Source organism: Hyaena hyaena, unplaced genomic scaffold, assembly GCF_003009895.1.
Source record: "Hyaena hyaena isolate Hyena2069 unplaced genomic scaffold, ASM300989v1 scaffold_451, whole genome shotgun sequence".
Taxonomy (NCBI): domain Eukaryota; kingdom Metazoa; phylum Chordata; class Mammalia; order Carnivora; family Hyaenidae; genus Hyaena; species Hyaena hyaena.
Window position 1 is genome coordinate 1,250,961 of NW_024081080.1, and position 15,747 is coordinate 1,266,707.

Consider the following 15,747-nt stretch of genomic DNA (forward strand, 5'->3'; position numbering starts at 1 on the left):
ATAGGAGGATTAGGAGGAACTTGACGGAGGAACAAGGGGGAGAAGAAGGGCGGACATGGTGGGGGAAAGGGAGAGAGGCAAACCATGAGAGACTCTTGAATGCTGACAAAAACTGAGGACTGATGGATGTGGGGGGGAGGGGGGGAGGGGCATGGAGGAGGGCACTTTGGGGATGAGCACTGAGTGTTATGTGGAAACTAATTTGACAATAAACTATTTGTAAAAAAAAAAATAAATAAAAAAATAAAAGTAAAAAAAAAAACATTTGGCAAACTTTAAATTGGAAAAGCAGAACTCTGGTAGTGAAATAAAGTTCTTTATGTCTTTGAAAAAAAAAATAAATGTGGTGTTATTTAAAAAGCATGGGTGAATTAATGGTGTACCTTATATCTGATCTCTTTCAGTTATTCACAAATCCTAACAGTACTCTAACCCAGAGCCATACCTTGATAAACACCACCCTCCTTGTGGAATCTAGTTGAACTGCACGTGTGGCACCTCAGGAGACCATAACGTCCTTTGAGGAGAATCCTGCCAGACCAGGAGATGCTTCCAACATCCTGTCTGTGTTCAAGGGAGACGTTGTGTGGATTATCAAGGAAGAGATTCACATTAGGTAGGCTCCTAATTTAGTTTGTATTGAAGATGGCCAAGCCATTCTAATCGATGTGTAGTGTGGTATCTCCTCACAATTCTAATTCGCATTTCCCAAATACTTAATGATGCTTAACAGCTTTCCATGTGGTTATTTTGCTTTCTGTATATCCTCTTCAGTGAGGTATCTGTTCATTTCACTTTGGTCCACTTTTCAAGTGAGTTTTTTTTAACTGGTGAATTTTAATAGTTCTTTATATATTCTGGATACAAGTTATTTGTTGGATATGTGATTTGCAAACATTTTCTCCCAGTATGTGTTTACCTTTTCATTCTCTTAATAGGCTCTTTCTTAGAGAAAAAGCTTTTAATTTTGATGAAGTCAAATTTATCATTTCCCCCCTTTCCATATTGTGCTTTTGACATAAAATCTAAGAACTTTTTACCTCACTTCATGTCATGAAGGTTTTCTTTTTCTTTATTTTTTTTAATGAGGCTTCTTTCTAAGGTTTTTTACTAAACGTTTTACAGTTTTGTGTTTTACATTTATGTCTCTGATCCACTTTGAATTATTTTTTTAGTAAGATGTGAGGTTTTAAAAAACAATGTTTGTTCATTTCTGAGGGAGAGAAAAAGAGAGAGAGAGTGTGTGTGAGAGAGAGAGAGGGAGGGAGAGAGAGAGAGAAAGAGAAAATGAGCAGGAGATGGGCAGAGAGAGAGGGAGACACAGAATCCAAAGCAGACTCCAGGCTCTGAGCTGTCAGCACAGAGCCTGACAAGGGGCCTGAACCCACGAACTGTGAGATCATGACCTGAGCTGAAGTAGGATGCTTAACTGACTGAGCCACTCAAGTGCCCCTAAGATGTGAGGTTTTGATCAGGGTTCATTTACTACATATGGATATCCAAGTGTTCCAGCATCATTTGCTTAAAACACTACCCTTCTTCCATTGAATTGCTTTTGAATCTTTGTTAAAGATCAACTGGCCATAGGAGGGCGCAATAGAGAGATCTTGAACTCACCTTCTCCCACAAACATAACATCTCTACAGCTACATAAGGAATGATTTCCTCTGAAAAGGACCTGAAGGCTACCTGAACAGGGCTTCCAAGACAAAGGATAAAAGGGCCATACTGAAATGGGTAGGAGAGGTGGAGACACAGTCTAGCAAGAAATGCCCATCTCAGGAACAGCAACCCACAATCTGGAGCTCGTCCCTGAGGAGTGAGGGAGTTGTGCCCCATTTCTGGCCTCCCAACCCTTGGGAACTGCACCAGAGAGATGAGACCCTAAAGCATCTGGTCTTAAAATTATCAGTGGGTTTTACTTCCAGGAGAACCATAGGGCCATAGGAAATGGAGGATTTACTCTTGAAAAGGCTTGCACACAGACCTGCTTACCCTGGGACCTAGCACGAAAGCAACAGTTTGAAAGGAGCCTGGACCATATTTGGAGAAGACTCATTTGTTAATCTAAGATCATCTGCTGAAGAAGCAGACACCTGTTGGGATGCTCTCCAAGGATGGAGGCACTGGTGGGTGTCGTTTTTGAGTTCTTCTTCTGCTCTGTTGGTGTTGGCAGTGGCACATGACTTTTACAAACCCTACCTCTACCTCTAGCTCCACTGGGAGTGCCCTCCCCCCATGAACTGCAGCTGGGCTGGCCAAGTGCCCCACCCTCATGTGCACAGTATGGCCCACTGAGCCACAGTCAGCAAGCACATGCAGCCCAAACAAAGGACACCCCCTGAGCACGTGGCCCAGGTGGCCAGGGGGGCATTGCATTTCTGGGCCCCATGAGTCCAAAAAAAATTGGAGAGATAGTCCTTGGCAGGCTACCACCCACAGGGTACTGCACAAACAACAGACTGAAACAAACCCCTCAGTCTTCATGTGAAAAAGTTTTAGTTTCTTGTCCTCGAGTTTCAGCCTGAAGGGCAAGCTTCAGGTTTGCCTCACATCCAGAGGCTACAGAGGCACCCCCAGGGAACATGGACAGGGAGACACCACATTGGGGGTAGAGTTTACTAGAAAAAAGAACTCGGGGGGGGGGCTAAAAATACAAAGTTTTTAAGATGTGTTCAAAACGAAATGGAAAAAAAACCACAAAAGCAGAAACATACCCATAAATATAGAGAACAAACTGATATCTATGAAGGGGGATGGACAAAATGTGAAGGGGAATGGGAAGTACCAGCTTTGAATCATGGTATGAGTAAGTCATGGGAATGAAAGGTACAGCGTATGGAATATAGTCCCTGGTATTGTAATAGTGTGTATGGTTACAGATGGTAGCTACACTTGTGACGAGTATAGCATAACTATAGAGTTGCTGAATAACTATGTTGCGTACCTGAAACTAATGTAACATTGTGTGTCAATTGTACTTTAATAAACATAAAATAAAATGTCAAAAAAGAGCCCTCAAAACAAAGACTTCAAAAACGAAGGACATTACTTAATGATAAAGGGGTCAATCTAACAGGAGGATATAATATTTGTAAATATTTACGCACCCAACATAAAGCACATAAATATGTAAAGCAAATATTAACAAACCTGAATGGAGAAATGGACAGCAAGCAATAAAATAATAGTAGGGGAGCTTCATACCTCACTTACATCATGGATAGACTATCCAGACAGATAAGCAATAAGGAAACACCAGCCTTAAATGACACATGAGACCAGATGGACTTAATAGAAATATACAGAACATTGCTTCCTAAAGCAGCATAATACGCTTTCTTTTCAAGTGCACATGAAACATTCTCCAGGATGGATCATATTAGGTCACAAAACAAGTATCAGTAAATTGAAAAAGATTGAGATATCAAGCAATTCCCCTCAATCACGAGAGTATGAAAGTAGAAATCAACTCCAAGAAGAAAACTGGAAACATCCCAGGATGTGGAAGCTAAACAACACGCTACTGAACAACCAATGGGTCAATGAAATAAAAAGAGAAATTAAAAATACCTGGAGACAAATTAAAATGGAAATACAATGGTCCAAAAGTTCTGGGAAGAAGCAAAAGCAGTTTGTTTTTTTTTTAAATTTTTTTTTTTTTATGTTTTATTTATTTCTAGGAGAGAGAGAGAGAGACAGCGTGAGCAGGGGAGGGTCAGAGAGAGAGGGAGTCACAGACTGAAACAGGCTCCAGGCTCTGAGCTGGCAGTCAGCACAGAGCCCGACGCGGGGCTCGAACCCACGCACCGCGAGATCATGACCTAAGCGAAAGTCAGACGCTTAACCGACTAAGCCACCCAGACGCCCCTTTAAGAGACTACTTTAACAATTATCGTGCCACTGGGGCGCCTGGGTGGCTCAGTCAGTTAAGCGTCGGACTTCAGCTCAGGTCATGATTTTGCGGTTTGTGAGTTAGAGCCCCGGATCAGGCTCTGTGTTGACAGCTAGGAGCCTGGAGCCTGCCTCGGATTCTGTGTCTCCCTCCCTCTCTGTCCCTTTCTTGTTCACACTCTGTCTCTCTCTTCTTTGTCTCTGTCTCTGTCTTTAAAATAATAAACATTAAAAAAATTTTAAACAATTATTATGCCAGCAAATTGGAAACCTAGAAGAAGTGGATAAATTCCTAGGAGCATATAATCTTCTAAGATTGAATATGAAGAACTAGAAAATCTTTATAGACCAATTGGTGATTAAAAATCCCCCACAAACAAACGTCCAGGATCAGATGGCTTCCCTGGTGAATTCTACCAAAGGTTCACAAAAGATTTAATACCTGTCCTTCTCAAACTCTTCCAAAAAACTGAAAAGGTGGAAACACTTCCAAACTCATGAGGCCAGAAGTAACCTGATACCCAAAGCAGGCAAGAACAACACACACACACACACACACACACACACACACACACACACACACACACTAAAAGAAAAAAAGAAAATGTAAAAAATTACAGGCCAAAATTACAGGCCAATATCCCTAATGAACAAAACATAAAAATCCTCAATGAAATATTAGTAAATCAAATTCAATAATATATTTAAAAGGATCATATACTATGATCAAGTGGGATTTATTTCAGAGATGCAAGGATAGTTCAGCATCCACTAATCAAACAACATGATACACCACATTAATAAAAATGAAGGATAAAAATAACATTATTATCTCAATAGATCTAGAAAAAGTATCTGACAAAATCCAACATTCATGTATGATAAAAACTCATGAGGGAGGGGCGCCTGGGTGGCTTAGTCGGTTGGGCGTCCGACTTTCGCTTGGGTCATGATCTCGCGGTTCGTGGGTTCGAGCCCCGCGCCGGGCTCTGTGCTGACTGCCAGCTCAGAGCCTGGAGCCTGTTTCAGTCTGTGACTCCCTCTCTCTCTGACCCTCCCCTGCTCACGCTGTCTCTGTCTCTCCTAGAAATAAATAAAAATATTTAAAAAAAAATGTAACTTAAAAAAAAAAAAAACAACTCATGAGGGAATGTACCTCAATATAATAAAGGCCATATATGACAAACCCACAGCTAACATCATACTCATAAGTGAAAAGCTGAAGGCTTTTCTGCCAAGATCAGGAACAAGACAAAGATGCCCATTCTCACCACTTTAACAGCAATTAGACAAAAAAAAAAAAAAAAAGGAAATGAAAGGTATCCAAATCAGAAAGGCAGAAGTAAAACACTCACTATTTGTAGACCACATGATACTATATACAGAAAATCCTAAGGACCACAAAAAACTGTTAGAACTAACAAATGAATTCAGTAAAGTTGCAGGAAACAAAATCTATTTACAGAAATCTACTGCATTTTTATACACTAATAACAAACCATCACAAAGAGAGTGTAAGAAGACAATCCAATTTACAACTGCACACAAAAAAAATACCTAGGAATAAATTTACCCAAGACCTGTATGCTGAAAACTACAAGACATTGATAAAGGAATTTGAAGAAGACACAAATATATGGAAAGATGGTCTGTGTTCATGGACTGGAAGAATTAACATCATTAAAATGTCCATACCATCTTAAGCAATCTAAAAATTCAATGCAATCTCTATCAAATCCCAATGACATTTTTCACAGAATTAGAATAATTCTAAAATTTGTGTGGAACTGCCAAAAATCTTGAATAGCTAAAGCAATCTCGAGAAGGTAGAATAAAGCTGGAGGTATCATACTCCTGATTTCAGACTATACTACAGAGCTATAGTAACCAAGACATTATGGTATTGGCATAAAAATACATAGATCAGGGGTTCCTGGTGGCTCAGTAGGTTGCGTCCAACTTTGGCTCATGTCATGATCTCGTTGTTGGGGGTTCGAGCCCCATATCTGTGCTGATAGCTCAGAGTCTGGAGCCCACTTCGGATTCTGTGTCTCCTTCTGTCTCTGCTCCTCTCCAGCTCGTTCTCTCTCTCTCTCTCTCTCTCTCTCTCTCTCTCAAAAATAAGTAAACAGTAAAAAAAAAAAAAACCCACATAGATCATGGAATAGAATAGAGAGTTCAGAAATAAACCCACACATATACGATTAGTTAACTTACGACAAAAGAGTCAAGAATATACAATGAGAAAAAGACAGTTTCTTCACCAAATGGTGTAAATATAAGAACGTGTGGGAGTAAATAGTAATTTAATAATTCAACATCTAACATGGCTTCCTATGACTTTTAGGGTGAAGTCCAGTCTTGTAATCCGGGTTTCAGAGTCACTCTGTAGTGGAGCCCCAGGCCACCCCCTTGTCCTCTGCATTCCACCATGCTGTTCTGTCAGTTCCTTCAGTTCCTTCTGCTCTCTAGCCTCTGGGCTTCGGTGCATGTTGTACCTTTTACCTGGAAGAATCTTTCTTCAGTTCTTTTCTGGCTAGTTCCTATTTATCTTTTAGGCCTCAAGATAAATGTCACAGTTTCAGCGTTTTGGAGCTATCTTTGACTTCTTTCCCTTTCCAAAAAAAATCTCTTTCCCATTCATTCTCCTGCCTCTATGTCCATTGCTACTGCTATGGTTGAAGGCTTGATCTCCTCTGGTTTGGACTGCAATCTGTAGTCAGCTCTTTTCGCCTGCCTGTCTCTTCCCCTCTGGTCCATTTCCAATGCTATTGCCGGATTTTTTTTTTAAAGCACAGTCATAATGTTTTTTTCCCTCTGAAACCTCAATATTTTCCCACTGCTGGCAGAAAAAAAGTGTAAACTGTTATCCTGACATGTAAGGCCCTCCATGGACTAACTCCAAACACCTTCCTAACCTCATCTCTCACTACCGCACTCATACTGCTTATGCTCTAGCCCAGTATTTCTCAAAGCATTGTCTTCATACCACTGTAGGTACACTAGATGATCTGAGGTGGTGTATGGATGGAAAATCACTTTAATATATAATGAATAAAAAGTGAATTTATGGTAGTGATCTAAATATCTGTAATAATACGCTAATTTAGGTAACAGCAATGAGTCAATTTGGAAAAATGTTAATTTGTAATAGCATAGGTGGTACTCAACTGTAGAAAAAACCAGAAGGTGGGATGCAAATGGCTGAAATATGGGAAAAAGAGGTTCAACCACCTTAGTCTACTCCCCATTCCCATCTCCATGCCTTCGGTGGTTCCATTCCTTTATTCTGGCTACCCTCTCTTCAACTTTCTGCCTATCAAAGTTCTCTCAGCCTTCAAGGATTAGCTCAAATGATACCCCCTTGATGATACTTTTGGTGATTTTCTGCTCAGAATGAAGGGTTCCCTCCTCCACACAGCCACAGCATGTTACTTATGCTTCTGTTTGGCCCTGTTTCATTCTGCTGCTTGTGTAGTTAGTACCTCATATGTCTAGCCCTCTCCCTATTAGGCACTAAGCTTCTTTTGTTTTATAATTTTTTAAAGCTTATTGATTTATTTTGAGAGAGAGAGAGAGAGAGAGAGACAGAGAGACAGAGGGAGAGAGAGAGAGAGGGAAAATCCTAAGCAATCCTAAGCAGGCTCCATGCTCTCAGCACAGGGCCTGATGTGGGGCTTGAACTCATGAGCTGTGAGATCATGACCTGAGCTGAAATCAAGAGTCAGATGCTTAACTTGCTGACCCGCTGATATGCCTCGAGCATTTATTTTTAATAAGCACTCTGTTCAGGACTTAATGTACATTATCTCATTTAATTCTATCATAAATGTGGCAAGTAGATAATTTTATTATCCCTATTTTATATATGAAAAATGTGATGCTCGGAGTGGTGAAGCTTTGGGAGAAGAAAGGTTTCAAGCTTTAGGAAAAAAGTAGGTAGCATTTGTGGAGTCTTTACTATGTGCCAAGAGCTACTTTAGACACTTTGTGTGTGTTACCTCATATTAACACCTATAGCAAAGAAAGTTCATGCCTTCCAGGAACTCACACTCTAGTGGAGAAGACTGATACCATAAACAATGGATAGATTCCAGAGGATGAGAACTATATAGTCAAATGTTATTCCATGCGAACCCAAACAGAAGACCATTTCTTACTACTGGTGAACCTAGAAAGGCTTCTTGTGGAGGCTAAGGTTTAAGTTGAATTTTGTAGAAAGAGTAGGATTTGGACAGAGAGATTAGTGGAGGAAGGGCCTTCCATGAATGAGAAAGAACTTGAACAAAGACCTGTAGATGGAGGAGTCCAAAGCCCATAACACCATAACCTGCAAAAGTACAGGGAGCCTTGGAAGTCATGGAATAGGAGATGGAACTGTGAGGGAAGTTGGGGAGATTCGATTTGATGCTAGAGGAAATATGAAGCCAGTGAAGGTTATTAAGCAGAGGAACAGCATGATCATATCTGTGTATCAGAAGATAATTTGGGACAACTGTAGTAGCAAGTGAAACTGTAAGCATCAGCTAAGAGATGCAGTAATATACTTTTAAGTGTTTATTTATTTATATTTGAGAGACAGTGTGAGAGAGAAAGAGTGAAAGACAGAGAGCAGGAAAGGGGCACAAAGAGAGGGAGAGAGAATCCCAAGCAGGCTCTGTACTGTCAGCAGAGACCCCAGTGTGGGACTTGATCCCACGAACTGAGATCATGACCTGAATGGAAATCAAGAGTCAGACACTCAACTGACTGAGCCACTCAGGTGCCCCAAGATGCAGTAGTTTAAATGAGAGACAATGGAAACAGGAAGTAGATTACTATTGGTCAAACCAATTTGAAAGATACTATGGAGGTAGAATTTTCAGACTGACAGTTGATCAGATGTAGGGTAAATGAATAATGCCTTGAAGGATCCTCTGGGACTGCTGGGAATGTAGTAAAGTCCCTATTTGCCTAATTTTCTAGGATCTAGTTACTGACTATTCTTCCTGAAGGTGCAATGAAATCAGAACCTAGGGTGCCTGTCTCAGAAGTGGTTGGCATTCCTCTGTTGATTAAATGGCAAGGTTGGCAGTGTCTTATGAGGTGGAGTGGTTGGACTTGAAGTAATGTCAATTTCTATTTACAGAAAGGAAGAAAATGAACATCTATTGAGGATTTTTTTTGGCTCTTTGATCTTCAGAATGGTCTTTAGAGGCAGATACTATGATCTGTTTCTATAGTTGTGGAGAGTGAATGACTTACTTGTGAAGATCACATAAAAATAATATTTATGGGGGTGCCTGGATGGCTCAGTTAGTTAAGTATTCAACCCTCAATTTTGGCTCAGGTCATGATCTCACAGCTTGTGAAATCAAGCCCTGCATCAGGCTTTGCCCTGATAGTGCAGAGCCTGCTTAGGATTCTCTCTCTCTCTCTCTCTCTCTCTCTCTCTGTCTCTCTCTCTCTATGCCCCTCCCCTGCTCTCTCTCTCTCTCTCTCAAATAGATAAAGTTTAAGAAAAAATAACATTGACATACTTGCACAAGGTCCCATAGCAAGAGTGGCAGACCTGGTCTATCTGACTCCTAAAACTATGCTCTATTTTACATAGTATCAGAAGCCAGAGAAAGAGGGCAGTCTTACCCTCCCCCCTCCCCCCCCCAAAAAAAAAAAGATGATCAGGAGAGAGGAAAAAGGAAAAGAGATGGGCTTAATGGTCTCTATTGAGGGGGAATTTAGAATTTAGTGTCAATTTAGTGTCAGGCCTGGTCTTGTGAGAAATATAACCATGAAAAGATATGGCTCCTATTCTCATGGGGATTATTGGATAGAAGGGGCAAAGGATCCAAAGGCTGCTACCTAACATATTTTTACAAAGTGCTTTGGACTTTCACAGGTGATACAGTCTTGGGGTGTCTAGAAAATTTGCAGAGAAGATGTAAATTGAGCAATATCTCAAAGGACAGGTTGTCCATGATTATTAGTCCAAGGAGAGGGATCAGAGCATCTTTCCAGTGGAGAGAACAGTCAGAGCAGAGGTGAAGGAGTGGGAGAGTACCCTTTATGTGTGTTCTGCGAATAGACTGCTTGGAGAGCAAGCTTCATATAGGGGAAGCGTAAGGGGATGAGCTCGTAAAAGGTTAGAGTCAGAGAGTGGAGGAGGGCCTTGAATGCCCAGGCTAACACATTTGTACATCACCGAGTAGGCAGTGGGAAATCACTGACTATTTTTGAGCAGGAGAGAACTATAATCAAATATGTTTTCAAAAGACTGTACTGGGAGCAAGCGGTGGAATAGATTGGAGAGGGTGGATAGAGGGTAGAGGGCCAGGAAAGAGGATATTGCAACAGTTTATTTAGATAAAGGGTGACACACGTGCAGAAGAGACAGATAAAGAGCCATCCTCTAGTGGAAGTGGGCCCTCAGAGGGCCTCTCAGGGCCACTGCCTAATTCTAAGGGTCACAATTATTTGTATTTCACATCTCCCCCAAACTGTCTTTTCATTCCTCTCTTCTCCCTTCTTCCCTCTTTCTTGTTCCTCTGCCTTTTTTTCCCTCTTTCCCCCTATTTCCACTCCCATTACTTTCAGGGATGCTCAGTAATCAGCCATGATTCTGAACATCATTTGGAAAAGTGGAGAGACACTGAGGGAGGCTCTGAGCAAGACAGAGGAATGAAGGAAAGCAGGTGAGTGAAAGAAAAAAGAAGGAAATTAAGAAGGAAGGAAGGAAGGGAGGGAGGGAGGATGGACGCTATTCTATATGGAGTATTTACTGTAGACCAAGCTGAAAGGTGGGGATGATGAGGCTAAGCGGGGTCCCAATACTTGTTGGAAGTCACACAGCTAATTGCTATCCAAGTTTGACAAACTCCAGAACCCACATCCTATTCATCATGTTTCACTGTTTCTGTTTCCTGCTTTTCCTGATCCCTCAACTTGGTGCAATAATTTTTCTCCGAAACCCTAATATCACTTCATTGTGACTCTTTCTTTCGCTTACTATAGTCTGTTTTATATTGCAGTGACTTGTGTATGTGTGCAGCACTGATGCATAAACTGTGTACAATGGTGGAACTAATAATTGCTTTATCTTTGTTGCTAGATAGTAAGGAATTGGTGCTTGATCCACGGTAGTCTTGACAAGGACCATCACCACCTTGTAATTAGTATTTGCTCTATAACTATTGAACAGATTTTAATGTCTTGGGCACCTCTGTGGGCATCTTACATTGTTATAGATGCTCCAAGGCCCAGGATTCATGTTGTGATTTCTAGCACAATCACTAAAACGACAGAGACATCTAAACTAGTAGAGGAAGGCAAATGGAATGATAAAAATAATTAGTTTAAAAGAAGTTAAGACAGGGGCACCTGGGTGGCTCAGTCAGCTAAGCATCCGACTCTTGATTTTGGCTCAGGTCATGATCTCACAGTTTGCAGGTTCAGGCCGCGTAGGGCTCTGCGCTGGAGGCGCTGAGCCTGCTTGAGATTCTCTCTCTACCCCTCCCTGTTCGTGTTTGCTCTCTTTGTCTCTTAAAATGAATAAAGAAACTTTTTAAAATATTATATTACATTAAATAAGCCAGTCGCAAAAGGACAAATAGTGTATGATTCCACTTATATGAGGTACCCAGAGGAGTCAAATTCACAGAGAGAGAAAGTAGAAGAGCGGTTGCGGGGGGGGCTGGGGGGAGGGGAAAGTAGTGAGTTCTTGTTTAATGGGCACAGACTTCAGTTTGGGAAGAGGAAAAGAGCTCTGGAGGTGGACGGTGGTGATGGTTGCACAACATTGAATGTGTTTAATGCTGTGAAATGTACACTGAAATATAATCGAAAGGGTTGGTTTGATGTTATATGTATTTTACCACAATTAAAAAGAAATCTTTTAAAAATGCAGGTGAAAGAAAATACTCACACTTATTATTAGTGTCTTCACTTAAGACACATAAGTGCCATCATTTGTCCATAACATCCCCTCTCCACACCTCCAGCCCGTCCAGAAGTGGAAGCTGGTAAGATGGGGGGGTGGGCATTACTAGGAGACTAACCCTCACCTCTGGGCCCTTACATTTTCAGTGTTGGATATGCCTCTACACGATCCCTGTCCACAGACAGTGTCCTTTGAGAGGAAGAAAGGAGGAGAGAAGAAAATCCTTAAAAACGAATCATCTTCTGGGAGAAAAATGAAAACATTTTCTTGAGGAGAGCTCCCTAGGAGAGTCAGACTAGTCCGGGCATTTGTGTTTGAATACCACACAAAGGCTTTCTGGGGTGGCACAGACCCCACACCAAAAAGGAAGAACTTAACACACCTCTTGCTCTCTCTTTTTAAAAAACTTGTTTTAAATGTTTATTTATCTTTGAGAGAGAGAGAGACAGAGTGTGAGAGGGAGAGGGGCAGAGGGAGAGGAGACACAGAATCCGAAGCAGCTCCAGGCTCTGAGCTGTCAGCACAGAGCCCAACTCGGGGCTTGAACTCAACGCACAGTGAGATCATGACCCGAGCCAAAGTTGGACACTTAACTAACTGACTGAGCCACCCAGGTGCCTCTCTACCTCTCTTGACCTGTTTTCCCTGCTCTCTAGTCCCCAGACTTTCCCATTCTTTCTAGGATTCAGACTTGAAATGGTGGCTGCCACTGCTATATCCAGCTTTTTAGGACATTCCTGTGCCCCCTCACTTTCCTTACTGAGGCCTGCAACTTGTCAAAGGGCTCTGTTTGAGGACGTTAAGATAAACACAAAGGAAAACAGAAAAAATGAAAGACTAGAAGCAAATTTACAGAAAAATCCCTCCCTCCCCCTTAATACAGCTAGAGTCAGGCCATTGATGGACTAAGTGCTCACTATGATTTGATTTCAATGAGGGCTCAATAAGTCATCATCTTCGGCAGTCACAGACCCCTTTGGCAGTTTGGTGAAGCCTAGGGACCACTTCTCTGAATAATATTGTAAATGCACAAAATAAAATATACAGATTTACAAAGGAAATGCAATATATTAAAACACAGCTCTCGAAACATCACCAAAAGTGTGTCACAGTAACATGGACTTCTTAGTTTATGCATCAAATAACCAGACCTAATGGCAGTTCCAATAACGACTGGAATTTTGAAGTAGCCATGAGCATAAATGCGACTTCGAAATGCCTGCAACAACTGGCATGTGAAACGCAAATCTGTGATATCTCTTACTGACAAATTCACTGCTAATGTTTCTGTGGCTTTTTGCCTACAGTCATTATTTCAATTCAAAGTTAGTGAATATAAAGGTAATTTTTGCTATGCAAACTTAAGTTGTCCACCCCCACCCCAAATACTAGGTCCATAGGTCTTTGGTTAAGACCCTCTGTTCTAAGGGATCATATAGTCTCCCATAGATTGGAATTGGCTACCTTCAGGATGACATTTCTTCCCATCCAGTTTCCGTGCTTGGCCCTGGAATTGGTTGCCCATGAAGTCCTAGTTTCTGGCTGGGGAAAGCTTAGTGCTCTCAAGCCATTTGCCCAGCACTGATAATTGCCATGCTGTGAGTCCACTGCACAGCTGGCCCTTTATTAGAGTTCTGTCTAATGAGTCACTCAGGCAGCTCCCAGATTTTCCAGAATTTTCTCGCCAGAGTTTTAGACTAGAAAAGCGCCTTATGCCTACCTAGCAACACCAACTCTGCTACCCATCACCACCTTTGCCCCCATCCCTGAATATGACTCTTTTCTGCAAGTCAGAGGGGGTGCGCAGGGGAACGGGTAAAATGGGTGGTGGGCATTAAGGAGGGTACTTGTTGGGGCGCCTGGGTGGCTCAGTAGGTTGAGCGTCCACTTTGGCTCCCGTCATGATCTCACGGTTTGTGGGTTTGAGCCCCGCGTCGGGCTCTGTGCTGACAGCTAGCTCAGAGCCTGGAGCCTGTTTCAGATTCTGTGTCTCCCTCTCTCTCTGACCCTCCCCTGCTCACGCTCGCTCTCTCTCTCTCTCTCTCTCTCTCTCTCGGCAATAAATAAAAAACATTAAAAAACAAAAAAAAAGGAGGATACTTGTTGGCGTGAGCACTGACGTATGTGAGTGATGAATCGCCCCATTGTACTCCTGAAAGTACTATTACACTATACGTTAACTAACTGGAATTTAAATAAAATCTTGACATTAAAGGAAAAAAAGAGGGGGGAGTCCTGGGAAGGCCGTGGTGCTCTTTAAACCAGAACAACGAAAGGCTCGCTCATGGCTTTCTTGCCTTCAGTGGGAAAGAGAGAAATCTAATGATTCCATGCTTGATCAACAGCATCCGTTTCTCTGGGTGAGAAGCAATGGTCCTTCCCAGAGTGGGGGACCAGCCCAGTGATCTCTGTGGAGCCTTCCTCGTCTGGGGATTCTTGCCCTCTTTCTTGGCCTGTTCCCATTGTTCTCCAACCCCTGGCGTTCACTTACCTAGAATTATGTAGACAGGGAGCCACTGCAAAACAGACAGGGTTTGGAGGCATTCGTGAAGATCCAGCTGGGAAAGGAAGGCCATGGCTGTTGTGGCAAGAAGCCACAACAGAAGGCCAGCACCTCTAAAGCTGAGCTGATTACAGGTGCTTTGCTCTAATCTCTTACCACTGAGTCGCTTTAGCTGCTGAAAGTTTTAGGTTTGACCTAACCTTTCCTCCAGTCTTCCCTGTTCTCTGTCCCGCCCCAGCTTCCTACACACACATGAGGTTTCAGCTCATCCTATCTAATCTCCCTAGTATATATCTTTTGTCCTTGTGGCTTCATTGCAATAAAGCAGATACGGCCTTGGGCTGGTTCTTGCTGTGTATGGGGAGGTCCCTGCTAGATGTGTGCAGGAAAAGAGAATGGCCTAGACCTCTGAAAAGCAACCTACTTCCCTGCTTAAGAAAGAGGACCCGATGACTCTACTTGTTTCCACCCTAGTGGCTGCTCTTGGGCTCCTCTTGTCTTCTGCTGAGAGCCACCTTGTCAACTTGAGCCTTTTTCTGCACAGATATCTAAACTTCTCAGCTCCTTCCTTGTGCCTCTATTTCCCAGGGCTCAGTATCAGTGGTCAGGTACCACATGGTAGAGTGGGAGAAGCACTGTCCAGAGAACAGACCTGGGTTCCAGTCCCAAGTCCACCATGTTATTCCCGTGACACCTTTACCAATTGCTCCATCTCTCTAGATCTCAGGTTGAGCATTTGTTGCTGAAAGGCAGTGTAGTGGTTAGAAGCATGGATTTTAGAGCCAGACAGTTGGGGTTCGAATCTCAGCTCTGCCACTTAGAAGTTGTCTAACTCCTGGGTCTCAGTTTCCCCACCTGTAAAACAGGGATGATAGTAGCACCTACCCCATAGGGCTTTTATGAGGATCAGATGAGTGAATGAATGTAAAGTGCCTAGCAGAGTGCCTGGCACACAGTAGGCACTATGTGTTTCCTGTTATTATTTGTTTAGTTCAATTAATGTCTGTTGAATAGCTACTATGTTTCAGGCTAAGAGGCTTGCTTCTACTCACCGGCCTTTACAAAATTAAAGATTGTCCCCAGGTCCCAGAACTCTGGATTTATAATTTTTCTGCATCTATTGAGTGACTGCTGTTTGCCAGGCACTACTGTAGGTGCTGAAAATTCAGTGAGGAAGAAGATGGACATGATTTCTGCCTTCATTGACCTTATAGTCCAGTGAGGGAGACAGACATTAAGCAAAAGAAAATCATAAACATTTCTATGCACTCGAATTTGTGCTCAGTGTCTTAAACAAAAAGACCAGTATTCTCAGCACAAGGCTTTGGATATAGAAGGTGCTCAAAAATATTTTGAATGTAATCAAAAACAGTGCTAGGAAATCGAATACAAAAATGGTATCAAGTATCCTACAAATGCAAGAAAATAGATTCCT

The 15,747-nt window shown here is 42.2% G+C and overlaps 1 protein-coding gene across 1 annotated transcript in view; it reads right to left on the reverse strand.

Annotated features, from left to right (window-relative positions):
- DGAT2L6 (diacylglycerol O-acyltransferase 2 like 6) overlaps window positions 1-14,430 on the reverse strand; it is a 23,325-nt gene extending 8,895 nt beyond the window's left edge. The window contains exon 1 of the mRNA XM_039253353.1: window positions 14,301-14,430. Within this exon, the coding sequence (XP_039109284.1) occupies window positions 14,301-14,385 (85 nt within the window). The 5' untranslated portion in view covers window positions 14,386-14,430. The remainder of the gene's footprint in view (window positions 1-14,300) is intronic.
- Between the last annotated feature and the right edge of the window lie 1,317 nt (window positions 14,431-15,747).